Source organism: Rhamphochromis sp. 'chilingali' (genome assembly GCF_963969265.1).
Source record: "Rhamphochromis sp. 'chilingali' genome assembly, chromosome: 2".
Lineage (NCBI taxonomy): Eukaryota > Metazoa > Chordata > Actinopteri > Cichliformes > Cichlidae > Rhamphochromis > Rhamphochromis sp. 'chilingali'.
The window spans coordinates 14,438,651-14,451,171 of NC_137930.1; the positions used below are offsets into that span (position 1 = coordinate 14,438,651).

Here is a 12,521-nt window from a genome sequence, read left to right on the forward strand (position 1 = left end):
CTTCCACATGCTCTCTACTCTCACTACAGTTCAGCGTCCTCTGCAAACATCATAGTCCATGCCAAGTCCTACCAAACCCCATCTGTGAACTTGTCCATCACCACTGCAAACAAGAGGGGAGTCAGAGGCGAGCCCTGATGTAACTCTTCCCTTCCCACCGGAAACCCATCTGTCATTCATACTGCACACCTCACCACTGTCTCATTGTCCTCGCATGTCCTGCACCACCCTCTGCCACCCTCTATACCCCACTGCTGCTCACTGATTGTCACCTCTTTTCTTAACCTAGCTTAAACAACTTCTTCCCATTTGTTTGTAGTATGGCTCATCAGCTTTATCCATCTGTGTATACATAATTTAAATTGTAATATATTGCATGTCCTAATATTTGCCTCTCAAATGTAGAAAAGAGGAGAAATCCAAAACTTAAGTATACATTCTCAGATACACGTTTCCCAAAGTGTAGTTACTTTACACAAAAGAGAATATAAAAAACAGCGGGATTGAATGAAGTTATTAAAAGTCGCACAGGTTTTTACATATTTTATTGATTAGAGATCTACTTGTAATGCATATATTATAGAAGAAAAGAAACATTTACACGTGCTTTTACATGTTTTCGTGTAATAATTATGCGCGTTTTGTCATCTAATTTACACTTTATTATTTTATTTATTTTGTAACCTGTCTAGAAGTTGCCTTTGGACTGAACTACTGCGCATGCGGGACTCGCGTCGGCCTCCAGTTGCTCCGCCATCTTTGTCGGCTGCCCATTGTTCACTCTTGAGCTAACAACGGCGATAAACCAGTTCGCAATAAAATAACTTGACAGTGTCACCGGCAGCTGCCCGCGACAGTCGTGGATTTGCACTCGGGGTTGCGACTTGTTTTCGGCCAGCAACTGAAACAGAATGGACGATGACCAGCCCAAAACCCTGTAAGTGTATGCCTTTATCGTTAGCTAAACGCTTGTGTTCGTCACGTAATGCTCAGCGGCAGTTTCCAGGGCTGACTCCGGTCTCGAAGCGGTTGTTTCTTTAGGACAGGCACATTGGAGGCTCCCGTCTATATAATAACAGTTGAATGTCTTGTGTAAGCTTTTGTTAAACGTAGCATAACAACGCGTTTATAACATCTAAACACATGGTAACGGTCTTTCTCTGGTATAGTCGACACATTGGTTAATGCTAGCCTGCTAGCTAGTTCCAGAAAAATCTCAAATTAACGCGTCCGTTCACGTTTCTTGCTGAGAATAAGACGGCGTGAAAGTTGAATTGTTTCTAAAATAAATAACTGTTGGTATGCTTAGTGAACGACACTTTAAGTAGTAACTTGGGGAGACTCGCTAAATGTACCAGAGACTTCTCTATAGCGCTGTTAAGTGTTGCAATAAGCAGAAGGACATTAAACTAGCTGGCTTTTCAATGGAGTTCGACGTGCCATCACCCTGATAGAGTCACCATTGTATAGGCCAGGAAACTGTACATATATGTATATGCGTTTGATGCTTTAAGTGTTAACATGGTGTCAGCCAATGTTGATTTGATTATGAAAACGGGTTTTTATTACCTTGGGGAAGATTAATTCTATTTAAAACAGTTCTATTTAAAAGACATGGTTGATATTTCTTTATTTAAACCTCTCCCTACTCTTTGGCTGACATTTAAATGCTCTGATTACAGAATCATTAAGCATAAATAGCGTTCAAATTTGCATTTAATGGAGCCTTACAAGTGGACTAGTAGTGGTGTCTGGTGCTGATATTGTTTTGTTTATTTTTTTTTATTGTTTTAATCTGTAAGTCGTCATCTTAAATTCAAACCCTTTTATCAGCTCAGTAAGTATGATATATTTTTAGAGATTAAACCATCTTCCAGTGTGTAAAAAGCTTTAAATTGATCCTTGTTGGGCTTCAGCGTTAATCCAAGATATCATACCAAAAAAACACCAGTATTTTGAAGTGTATTTGATATGGAATGCTTTCATAGTAGAGAAATTTAATTTCATAACAATTACTTGTCATTTTAGCTTGTGGCAATATTTTAACTGAATATTTATCCCAACACAGAATGTAATCAGTGATTGTATTTTATCGAAACATGATCATGTCAGCTGCTTTGCCATCTTATGGAAACATGTACCGCCTTGTTATTTTTATCTTTTCCAAGAAATTACAAGAAAGCAATCACCTCCACCTGTCTGAAATTTTCTAGACCGTACCCAAAGGAGGGGTATACGATAATGCATATGTCCTATACAGTTGGATTGGATGAATGCGTGGTATGTGGTTGTGATTTGCTGAGTTGTTCTGGTCTAGGAATTACACATGTAATGGTCCAGCGAATTCACATCTATCAAGTTGTTATGATGCGTCTGACCTCCTGCACAGTCTACCCAGAAACCTCCCTTATTTAAAACGAAACAAAGTATTTCCAGTAATGAGGGTGAGGCTGATATGAATGTGCTAAAAATGGGAAACAACAACTTCTTACAGTGTCCTGACGTGATGCTTCAAACATTTTCTGGAGTTAGGTTAAAAATGGATTAGGAAAGATGTTTCCCTGGGCTAATTTTTTAACAATGGTAAACTTTTAGAGAAGGGAAACCCTGTTGCCCTGTTAGAGCATCTGCACCAGCCATCGATGGCTACTTTGAAAAACTAGCCAGCACTGACTGTCTCCCGTCTGTTGTTTGTTTTTGTGCATCTAGGTATGTGGGAAATCTGTCCCGGGATGTGACCGAGGCACTCATCTTGGAGTTGTTTGGCCAAATCGGACCCTGCAAAAGCTGCAAAATGATAGTAGATGTGAGTTTTTTTTATTTTATTTATTTATTTATTTTTCCGTAACTCTTTTTCTTCTCATTTTCTTTTCAGCCCTTGCAATCTGGTTTAGCTACTTGCTTGACTCTTGTAATGTTCATCCTTTTTTTTCCTCCATTTTGCATTGGTGTTGCATCCTCCCAATTTAATGCTTAACAATGACGTCACCATAATTATTCAAGCTTTCATATTGCTCACAGTAACATAACTTATGTGTTTCCTCTCCAACCCAGACAGCAGGTCACGATCCGTACTGCTTTGTGGAGTTTTATGAGCATAGACATGCCACTGCCACAATCGCAGCCATGAATGGTCGGAAAATTCTGGGTAAGGTAAGCTATCGTATCTCCTGGGTGAGTCAACTAGGTCAAGGCTGGGTGGGCACAATTTGAAATGAAGCGTGTGGAGAAACTTGTATCTTGTTAAACCTTATCACACTGCCCTGTTCCTGCTCCACTTCACTTAATTTGTTTAATTCCCCTGTGCAAACCATTCTTCTGTGCACAGTCTGAAATGACCAGGGTGAGAACACTAAGCACTGATCTGTGTAATCTTACTGTTGTGAACTTTATGAATCCTAAAAATATGTAGTCTTGGTTCTCAACAGTGTGAGCTTTTGGTTTTGTGTCTTTGCTGCTCTGTTGGTTGTGTGGAATTAACTCAAATCAGTAGCTGCACATCAAGAAGTGACTGCAAATCATGCAAACCAAAGAAATTAGATGCAAAAATGACTTAATGGCATATTCTTTTCACTGTGGTAGATTAACAGCGGTAGAGTATTTTGAGATTCTCAGAAAGTTAAATAATATTTAATTCGATATTTTGTTGATACAGACATCAAAGATATGACCTTTTTGTTAATTTGTTTTTAGTAATTTTACCAGTTGGGTTATTAATTTGTTTAAATAAATAATTTATTTTTTATTTCAATTATTTTTTACAGATGAAATGAAAATGAATGAAAAATGAGAAAATCTATCAATCAAATTTTAGTGGGACAACAGTTGATGTGTCAATTATGTTCTAGAGCTGCCACCTATTGTTTGTTCAGACCAAACAGATGTTTTCCTGACTTTACTCACACGAATAAAGTGTCCAACTTTTCACTGTCAGCTAGATGCAGTTGACAGAAACATATCTCAGACCTCACCAGGAAGTAGAGTCACTTCTCTTACTTTACTTCAAGTCCTGTTCTCTCTCTCTCTCTCTCTCTCTCTCTCTCTCTCTCTCTCTCTCTCTCTCTCTCTCTCACTCTGACTCAAATTGTGTTGTGACTTTAAGCTTATCCCCCATTTCTGCTAATTAGTGTAATCAGGAGAAACAACAGCTGATACTTTGGTGATGGAGCATAAAGCAAAGTTGGTGCCAGAGTTTATAAATTTTGTAACTAATGTCTTTGCCTTTGTTTGACACAAATATGTAGCTTCCACAATGTTTATATTTATCTTTACTTCACATTTGGTCTGAACACACTGTTGGGTGAAGTTTTCATTCTAGTTCAAGGCCAGTAACAATTTAATTGAACGCCATAGTTACGGCTCATGTATAGAATGGAAACGCTAGAATTTTAACCTTAGACTAGAAAATCACAAAAAGGAAGAAAGTGCATAAATGTGGTCACTGAAGCTTTAAATACAGTGTTTTATTTATTTATTTATTTTTCAGCTGTTTTGAATTATTACAGAACTCCTGAAGTCCCATAACATTAAGTGTGTCTCGTATATACAAGGTACAGAAATTCCTGGCTAATAAATACATTTATTTATGTATTTATTTTATTTTAACGAAAACTTTTTTTTAAATTTTATATTATTTTTCGTAAACGTCACCATATGGTATTTCAGGGGCTCTGTAGGTTACAGTACAGTGTCTGACATAGAAAGTGAAATCCAGTATGTGAGTGGGTATAAACACAGTGCTGCCTTTTACTGTCATTTCATGCTCCATGCTGTGCCTGTTTTTAAATGCCGATGTTCCTTAAGTGAGTTTCCATCTGTGTATGAATTAATTTACCGTGGCCCTGCTGTGTAATCATGTAACATTCTCTGATCTCATTTGATTGATGCTCTTCTGTCCCCCTACATCTTTACTGCTGTGTGTTCTTTTGCAAACTTATTTCCACATAGAATCCACATAAGAGCTACTTCCAAGAAAAATACATTCAGTTGAAAATATTTTATCCTCAACAGGTATTGAAGGACCATTTGAGGAGTATAACAAGTTCGTAAAAATCACTTGTTTGTAAGTCCCTTGTTATTTGGACCTTACTTCCTACAGTTTTGCTCCAAATTTTTACTAGACTGAGAGTGAAATGTTCCTGATTATGAAGGTGAAATCTTGATATCCCTCTGTGTACGCCACTGTATTTTTACTGTGTATTAATTACTGCAAAGGTGTATAAAATTAAATGGCAATGGATAAATCAGTTTGTGTTGGTGCTTTAAGAACCCAAATGTGACATACAGAGATCATCTTATTTATATAAAAAAAGTTCTCAATCACAAAATGTGGCCTAAGTAAAAGTGGTGTGTGAAAAAGCCTCTAATCACAGAAAAACAACCTTCCTTCCTTCCACAAGCGCGCTACATGTCTCACCTTTGTCCTCTTCCTCGCTTTCTGCATCTTTCTCTCTTGCAGGAAGTCAAGGTCAACTGGGCTACTACACCAACCAGTCAAAAGAAAGACACAAGCAGTGAGTAAAACTGGTGATGTGGTTGCACAGTATTCTCTGGGGTCGTCTTAGCTTTTTAAACAGGGAACATTGGTCAATAAATAAATGAATTTTGTGTTTTACTGTGTTATGTTTATTTTTCTTTGTTTTTTTTAAGGTCACTTCCATGTCTTTGTTGGAGATCTAAGTCCTGAAATCACCACAGATGACATAAAAGCAGCTTTTGCTCCATTTGGAAAAATATCGTAAGTGTGTTCTTGTGATATTTAGTTTCTGGAAATTTGTGAGCTGAAAACAGCACAATCGAGAATGTGCTAGTAACCAGTGCTTCTGTGTCACCCAGTCTGACTTCCACTGGTTTGTGAAATGAATTAATAGATATGGTGTAAAGGCCATTGTAGGTATTAGCAAACACTACCTTAATAGTTGGTAAACTCGCACTAATCTAACCAGATCTGCTGGTGCTTTCATAAGGAGGAAAGCATCATGGAAATATGCTGGAATTTATTGCTGAAAATGTGAGGCCCATTCCTCAGTAGTTCTAGTGCTGGACCATCACTTGATACATTTTTATTTTTGGAAACCATATGAATCAGGGAAGGTGAACACTGGTTGGCTCTGACTCTTGTAGGAAAATGATTTAATGTGCTGCAAATGCTAGCTTTACATGGTCAATATTTGGTAATATTCGGTTAAAATATATTCTTTATAGGTCTCAGTCTTTCAAGCTGCTTGTTTTGACCGAGTTTCATTTGTTTGCAGGGACTGTCGGGTGGTGAAAGACATGGCCACAGGTAAATCTAAAGGCTATGGCTTTGTCTCCTTCTTCAACAAGTGGGTAAGTGTGTAAATTATGACCGTGTTAGAGGAGTCAGAAACAGGTTCTGATTTTTCACTTAAGTCAGAGACAGGATTTCCATATTGTATTTGATAATGTTTACAAATGTCTTGTTTTTTTCTTCTGTGCTTGCTTTGTGTAATCAGGATGCAGAGAACGCCATTCAGCAGATGGGAGGACAGTGGTTGGGAGGGAGGCAGATCAGGACTAACTGGGCTACAAGGAAGCCTGCTCCAAAAACTACAAGTGAAAGTGAGTGAGAATGAAGATTTGGGAGATTTTCTTTTCTCTTTCCCTTCTTTTTTCTCTTGAAGTCAATCCTCTTGTGCATCTCTGGACTGCTTTTCAATATAGCTGCTATTTTTATATCGCTCCCTAAAGCCCCTTTCTCACTGCTTGCACTTACCTGTGTCACCACCTCAGACATCAGTTTCTATTCTAACCAGAAACATGTTTCTTATGGAGAAACACTAGTCTCCAGCTCCAAACCAGCAGTTTTCAGCTGAAGAGTTCAGTTGTGCGTGCGTGTGTCAGACCAAACAGACCATGTGTGTGGTTTTGTATGATATTGTGTCGTGTCCCCGCACTACATACGTCCGCTGTGCTTCTGTTTTTGTTTTTTAATGGTTGGTAAAAGCTTGTACTTTTATTACCACCACCTACTTCTGGTTGTAGCTCATTACATAATAATAGGCAGTGTGTAAATATAGTTTGATAACTTCTTGAATGCATGATCGTCCCTTAGTTCCTGCTTGCAGATGCAACCTGAAAATAGGAGTCAGGGAAGCCGTGCGGACATGCACAAGAAGGTAATAAGAAGAGCACTCATAGTGGGTGTGCCAGTGCCAGTGAGAGGCATTCCGCAAATAGAAGTGCTCTTGTAAAACTGCCCATAGCTTATTGATAAAGCAACACTTGACTTGTCTAAATATGGGAAACAATAAATATTTGCATGATATTGAAACGGCATCTGTATTTTTTTTATTTTATTTACTACTACTATTTTTTAACAAGGGTTGGGGGAGGGGTATTCTGGTGCGAACAGTGCAAAGATACTCCAGGTCTTATTTACTGCTCAATAGGAATCATGTCTGTTTTTGGTTCTTTGTTTTGTTTGTTTTTTAATTAAAGTTGCTGCTAAGCATATTTTTCAACAGTCCCTTAAAAAAAAAAAAAAAAAAAAAGGTAAAACCCGAGAATATAAAAGTTCTAAATGTTCAGATTTGTTTCTTCTGTGTTTGGCTAATAAAAAAAAGTTGGAGCAGGTTTGTGTTCTGTTTCAAAATGAATATAAATGCACTAGCACTATAAACTAGCCCAAAGCAAATATGCTGCAAGAAAACATTTTGATAACGAAGCTAATTAAAAAAGAAACCTTGTCTTTCTCTTTTCTCATTTTAGCAACCAATACCAAGCAGCTATCTTTTGATGAGGTGGTGAACCAGTCAAGCCCCAGCAACTGCACAGTCTACTGCGGAGGAGTGACAACAGGACTCACAGGTGAGTCACAGTTTACCTCTGTGCTGCAGGGCTGCAAGCACTGCCTACACATTCAACATTAAAACTGTTTTTCCTGTTCATAGAACAAATTATGAGACAGACCTTCTCACCTTTTGGGCAAATAATGGAAATCAGAGTTTTCCCGGAGAAAGGCTATTCATTTGTGAGGCAAGTTGTCTTGTTGTTATGCTTTCTAAGTCTAAATTGTCAAACACACCTAGGTTTAGGGTGTCTTAATATTATCCAATCTAATGCCTGCGCTTTTTCCTATTTCTTTTTTTGTGCAGGTTCAACTCCCATGAGGCCGCAGCTCATGCTATTGTCTCTGTCAATGGCACTTCCATAGAGGGCTATGTTGTTAAGTGTTACTGGGGTAAAGAAACTACAGACATGGTCCAGGGTCCCATACAGCAGGTACAGATGGCACAGGTATGAACCTTTAAGATTTTATTCTGAACGTATTACAGATCGACTACAATGACACCCACTCATTCAAATGAGAGACTGACTGTACTTGTGAGTGATTTTGATGCAATGTGATAGTCTGCCTCCTAAAATATAACTCTGCATGTCAGCAGAACACAGTGAGCTTCGCAGCGCAGCCCTACAGTCAGTGGGGCCAGTGGTACAGTAACACACAGCAGATTGGCCAGTATGTGCCCAATGGGTGGCAGGTGCCGAGCTACAGCGTCTATGGACAGACCTGGGATCAGCAGGGCTACAAGTAAGTACCAAAGATGATTACAGTCAAAAGAAGTGAGCAGTTTGTTCACCTCAGCTTTGTTTCTTTTCTGTGTCAGGGGCTGTTATTTACATTACAGTGAATTAAACATTTTTCATGTTGTCTTGATACTTTAGAATTTCTACCAGCCTTTACAATGCACAGTGCACATTGAAGCCTAGGTAACAGTAGGCTGCTTAAGACAGAAGTAAAGTTAAAGACAGTGAGAAATATGGATGTTGTCACCCACTGGTTTGTGATGTCCTGTTATGAAGCCTCAGGCTCCAGCTGCTGAGCAGTTCTGTCGTTGCCATCTTGGTATTTTAAATCAAAAATGACAAACAAGGGACGGATTAGACATTGCTACACAATGCGAGTGTAGTTTCACAAGTTGTTAGCTAGTTAACATGCATGCTGGGTAATTGTCCTTTCTGAAACTTGGAATTACCAAAATCGACTTAGGGTTTTATTCTGCATGAGCAGAAATAAGTGACTGAATCCACAAACCCATCAGGAAAGTACTTACAGAGGTCTGGACAGAGGTCTGGACAGGGGCTGTTTTCCCCTTTTAGGCTTTTATACGACCACAAGTGTTTTTGCTGCAGCAGCATCTCCTGCTAAAAATAATGCAACTTTAAGGCTCATTCACTCTTCTGACCTGGAAGCTACATCCATATTTTATACTGTGTATTAGTGTAGTCCCTCACTCATAAAAGGCTGATGGAGTATTGTCGTCTGACTTTAGTCTGTCTTTGTTTTTCTTGGCTACATGCAGAGCAGTGCAAGTCCACATTTAATTCAATTCAGATACTGTTAAAGTATTGAAAAATGCTGGCATAAGAATAACTTGTATTCCTTTTAATAACCCATGTTGGAATTCATACATTGAAATCCCTGCATCTGATGGAATCTGAACAGCTCAAATTATGTGCAAAGGAAGTTCTAATTGAAACTAGAAATGAGTAAAGCTTTAAAGCTGTTTTCTGCTGATATGGAGCACCAGTCTGATACCAGCAGCTAGTAAATGCATCAAAAATAAGCTGTAGTCTGTGCTTTAACCCTCAGATTTATGCTATAGTTGCATTTACTAGGCTTAGTGGTAGCAGTGACAGCTGTCAGTATTAATTAATTAATTTATTTTAAATGTGTAAGACAGCAGCAGGATCAACATATAATTTGCTACCTTATTTCCTGCTTGGAACTAGTGGTCTACTATTAGAATAATAACCAATACCCAAACTAGTGATATGAGGATTGGGCTGATATCTGATCAGTGCATCTTTACTCTGGTTCATGTCTTACTTGGCTGCATTTGTTTTTACCCCTTAGCCATAAAAGGTTGATTTGCTATTGTCGTCACCCCGCTGGCTGGGTGGGTGGGCGGGTGACTTGGACACCTAAGTTTGTGAATGCGATAACTCAAGAAGGCAGTCACCTAAGCTTTTGGAATTGATACCATAGATCCATCTACTAAAAATCTTTGATGAGTTAGAACCTCAGTGACCTTGACCTCAAGGTCAAAATTTTGAATTTGATTTTGAAGTTGATATCATAGGTGTTTCTGCTAGGAGGCTGAGGGGTAGCATAAGCAGTTGTCAGTATTTTGCATTTTTTCTAATTGTTCTGTTTTTGTGTGCTGTTGCAGTCATTTACATGCTGGTGCTGGATGGACAGGTGTGGGTGCCATGAGCAATGGAGGCATGGTGGAGGCTGGGCAAGGAGTCAACGGGACTGTGCTAACCAACCAGGCTGGCATGGGTACTGCTGGCTATCACACTCACTGATCACAGCGTCCGTCTCCCTCTAAGCCTCTGAGGCCACAAGGATGATACTCTGCTGGGGAAGGAGTGCAGTAGAAGTGCTCTGTCTGTCACCTCACCAAATTACTTTGTTAGTGAAGCTGGTACGCCATTTTATCAACCATACAAGCCCCAAACTTCACTCACCGCCCAAATGTGCAAGTGTAAAGATAATTAGTCACACTTTAACACAGTTAAAGCTATCGCTAATGCACCTTGCATTCCTGGGCCCATTTTATTGTTTGGTGTACTACTGGCCAAATGTAAATTCTCCTACGATATTTTGAGCTCAGCCACAGTTTAGTTTAAAAGGAACCTTTTTCTTGAATTAGATTTCTATTCAAACAGCTGCTTTAATGTTTGTTTTCAGCCCCCAAGAGCCAAAGAGCAAGGGCAGGATTTTATACCAATATTCAACGATCGTCCAGGGCGAAAGAGGTGACGAACTCAATAGTTGGCACAATTGCTACAAGCTACAAGATGTGTCTTGAATAAGGGTACGGGGTTTTGTTTTGTGGTTTTTTTTTTAGTTTTCTTTCAGTTGGAGAATCAATGTCACTGTCCGTCTGTCCAGTTGCTAAAGTAAAACACAAGTCCGAGCGAGTTCTCAGGGTGTTGTCAAGTCATTCTGTGAAATGTAGGATATCACTGAGTAGAAGGAGCCAGCAGGTTGAGGGAAGGATGCGGATGCAAACAAAAAAAAGAACAACAACAAAAAAATCAAAGTAAATTTGAGCGCTACTTCACTTGTTATCCCGGACAGGACTGGGCAGAGAATCCCATCTGCGGATTAAGAAATGTGTGTGTGTGCTTACGTGTGTGCATGAACTGATGCTTTTACACACAAGACAATACCCTGGTCATCTTCCCCTGAAACTGAAAGGACTATGCCATCTTTTCTTTTTTCCCCTTTTTTGCTACAAATCTAATAGATGAACTGCCATTTCTTTTTTCTTTTTTTTTCTTTTTCTTTTTGTTGAGCAAATTTAAAATGCTGTTATTGTAAAAAGAGCTTTTGCCTTTTTGTGTTTCATTTCAGGACTCTTGTCTTATAAAGAAATGTTGAAGTGACACCATCTAATCATGTGATGCGCAAAATCTTCTGTTTTCTTTCTAAAACATGAAGTGGCTGTCAACTGTCAACTTTTATTTTTTAAATTAGATGATCTCCAATAAAATGCAGGGATTACTGCCACTTCTATCTTACTTATAGGCAGACAAATATTGCACAAATACTTAAGTTGTCACAAAATTTGAAACATTAGAGGGTTTTTTTGTTTGTTTTGTTTTGCATTCCAGTTTATTTGTGATTTCATTTGGAAGTCTGTTTTATGTAAATAACAAAACAGTCTGTTCAACTGTACTGAATCTGTATAAAGACAACATGATGATTAAGGAAGTGTGCTTGCTCTCCTGGTTGGGGAAGTGGATTCCATAAATGAGTAGCAACAATGACTAGGACGTGTTGGGAGGCGGTGCAGCATTTCAATCTTTCACGTGCTTGGTGGACACGCTGGAAAAGCCTTTAACCTTATAGTTCTTAACTTATTTTGTTTTCCCCCACCTGACAGTTTGTTTTTGGGTACAGAAGCAACTTCTTAAGGATTAGATTTTGTTTACTGTGACCCCAGTCATTTAAACACAATCGGGAAAAAAAACCTTGCTGTGCTGCCTTATCAGTGACCTACCTTTCATTAAACCGAAAATCATCACAGTAGGCAGTGCCTAAGAATGATTCCAACCCAAAGCAAGTTCTGTTAAAGCTCCAGTAACATGCTTTGTGATTTTAATTAAATTTTTTTGGTCTGTTGTCCCATTAAAGTGCTGATACTTAAAACAGATCACATTTATGCTGTTGGCGTCTATGCTATACAGCAGGTGGAGCCTGAGATGGAGAACATTATTTGTAGTCTTGTTACAACTTGCTGCCGGAGAGGCAACGCAGTGCATGCAGATGTGGTCAGGACAACCAAGTTCAAGATCAAAATAAGCCTCAGAATGAAGGGAAAATGGTGATTTTAAGTGATTTTGAACATGCCCTCATTGTGGGAGATGAGTGGATCTGAGAATATCAGAAACTGCTGAACTACTGGGGATTTTCTCACACAACCACTGCTAGGGTTTACAGAGAAGGGTCTGAGAAGGAATCTGGTACCCAGGGAGTGGCAGCC

The 12,521-nt window shown here is 38.9% G+C and overlaps 2 protein-coding genes across 3 annotated transcripts in view; one reads left to right on the forward strand and one right to left on the reverse strand.

Annotated features, from left to right (window-relative positions):
- The window catches only part of homer1 (homer scaffold protein 1), an 80,402-nt gene that overhangs the window by 44,967 nt on the left and 22,914 nt on the right, over positions 1–12,521 (reverse strand). The window lies entirely within an intron of this gene.
- Positions 736–11,745, forward strand: LOC308413096 (cytotoxic granule associated RNA binding protein TIA1-like). 2 transcript variants are annotated; one of them, XM_080907888.1, is made up of 12 exons: positions 736–937; positions 2,710–2,806; positions 3,055–3,153; positions 5,459–5,513; positions 5,650–5,737; positions 6,255–6,330; positions 6,477–6,582; positions 7,732–7,830; positions 7,914–7,998; positions 8,118–8,259; positions 8,406–8,554; positions 10,197–11,745. In XM_080907888.1, the coding sequence occupies exons 1-12, from the start codon at positions 912–914 to the stop codon at positions 10,333–10,335; spliced, it is 1,161 nt and encodes a 386-aa protein (XP_080764014.1). In that variant the 5' UTR covers positions 736–911; the 3' UTR covers positions 10,336–11,745. The 2 variants fall into 2 exon arrangements, with proteins under 2 accessions (XP_080764014.1, XP_080764015.1); XM_080907889.1 differs by having other exon boundaries at positions 8,409–8,554.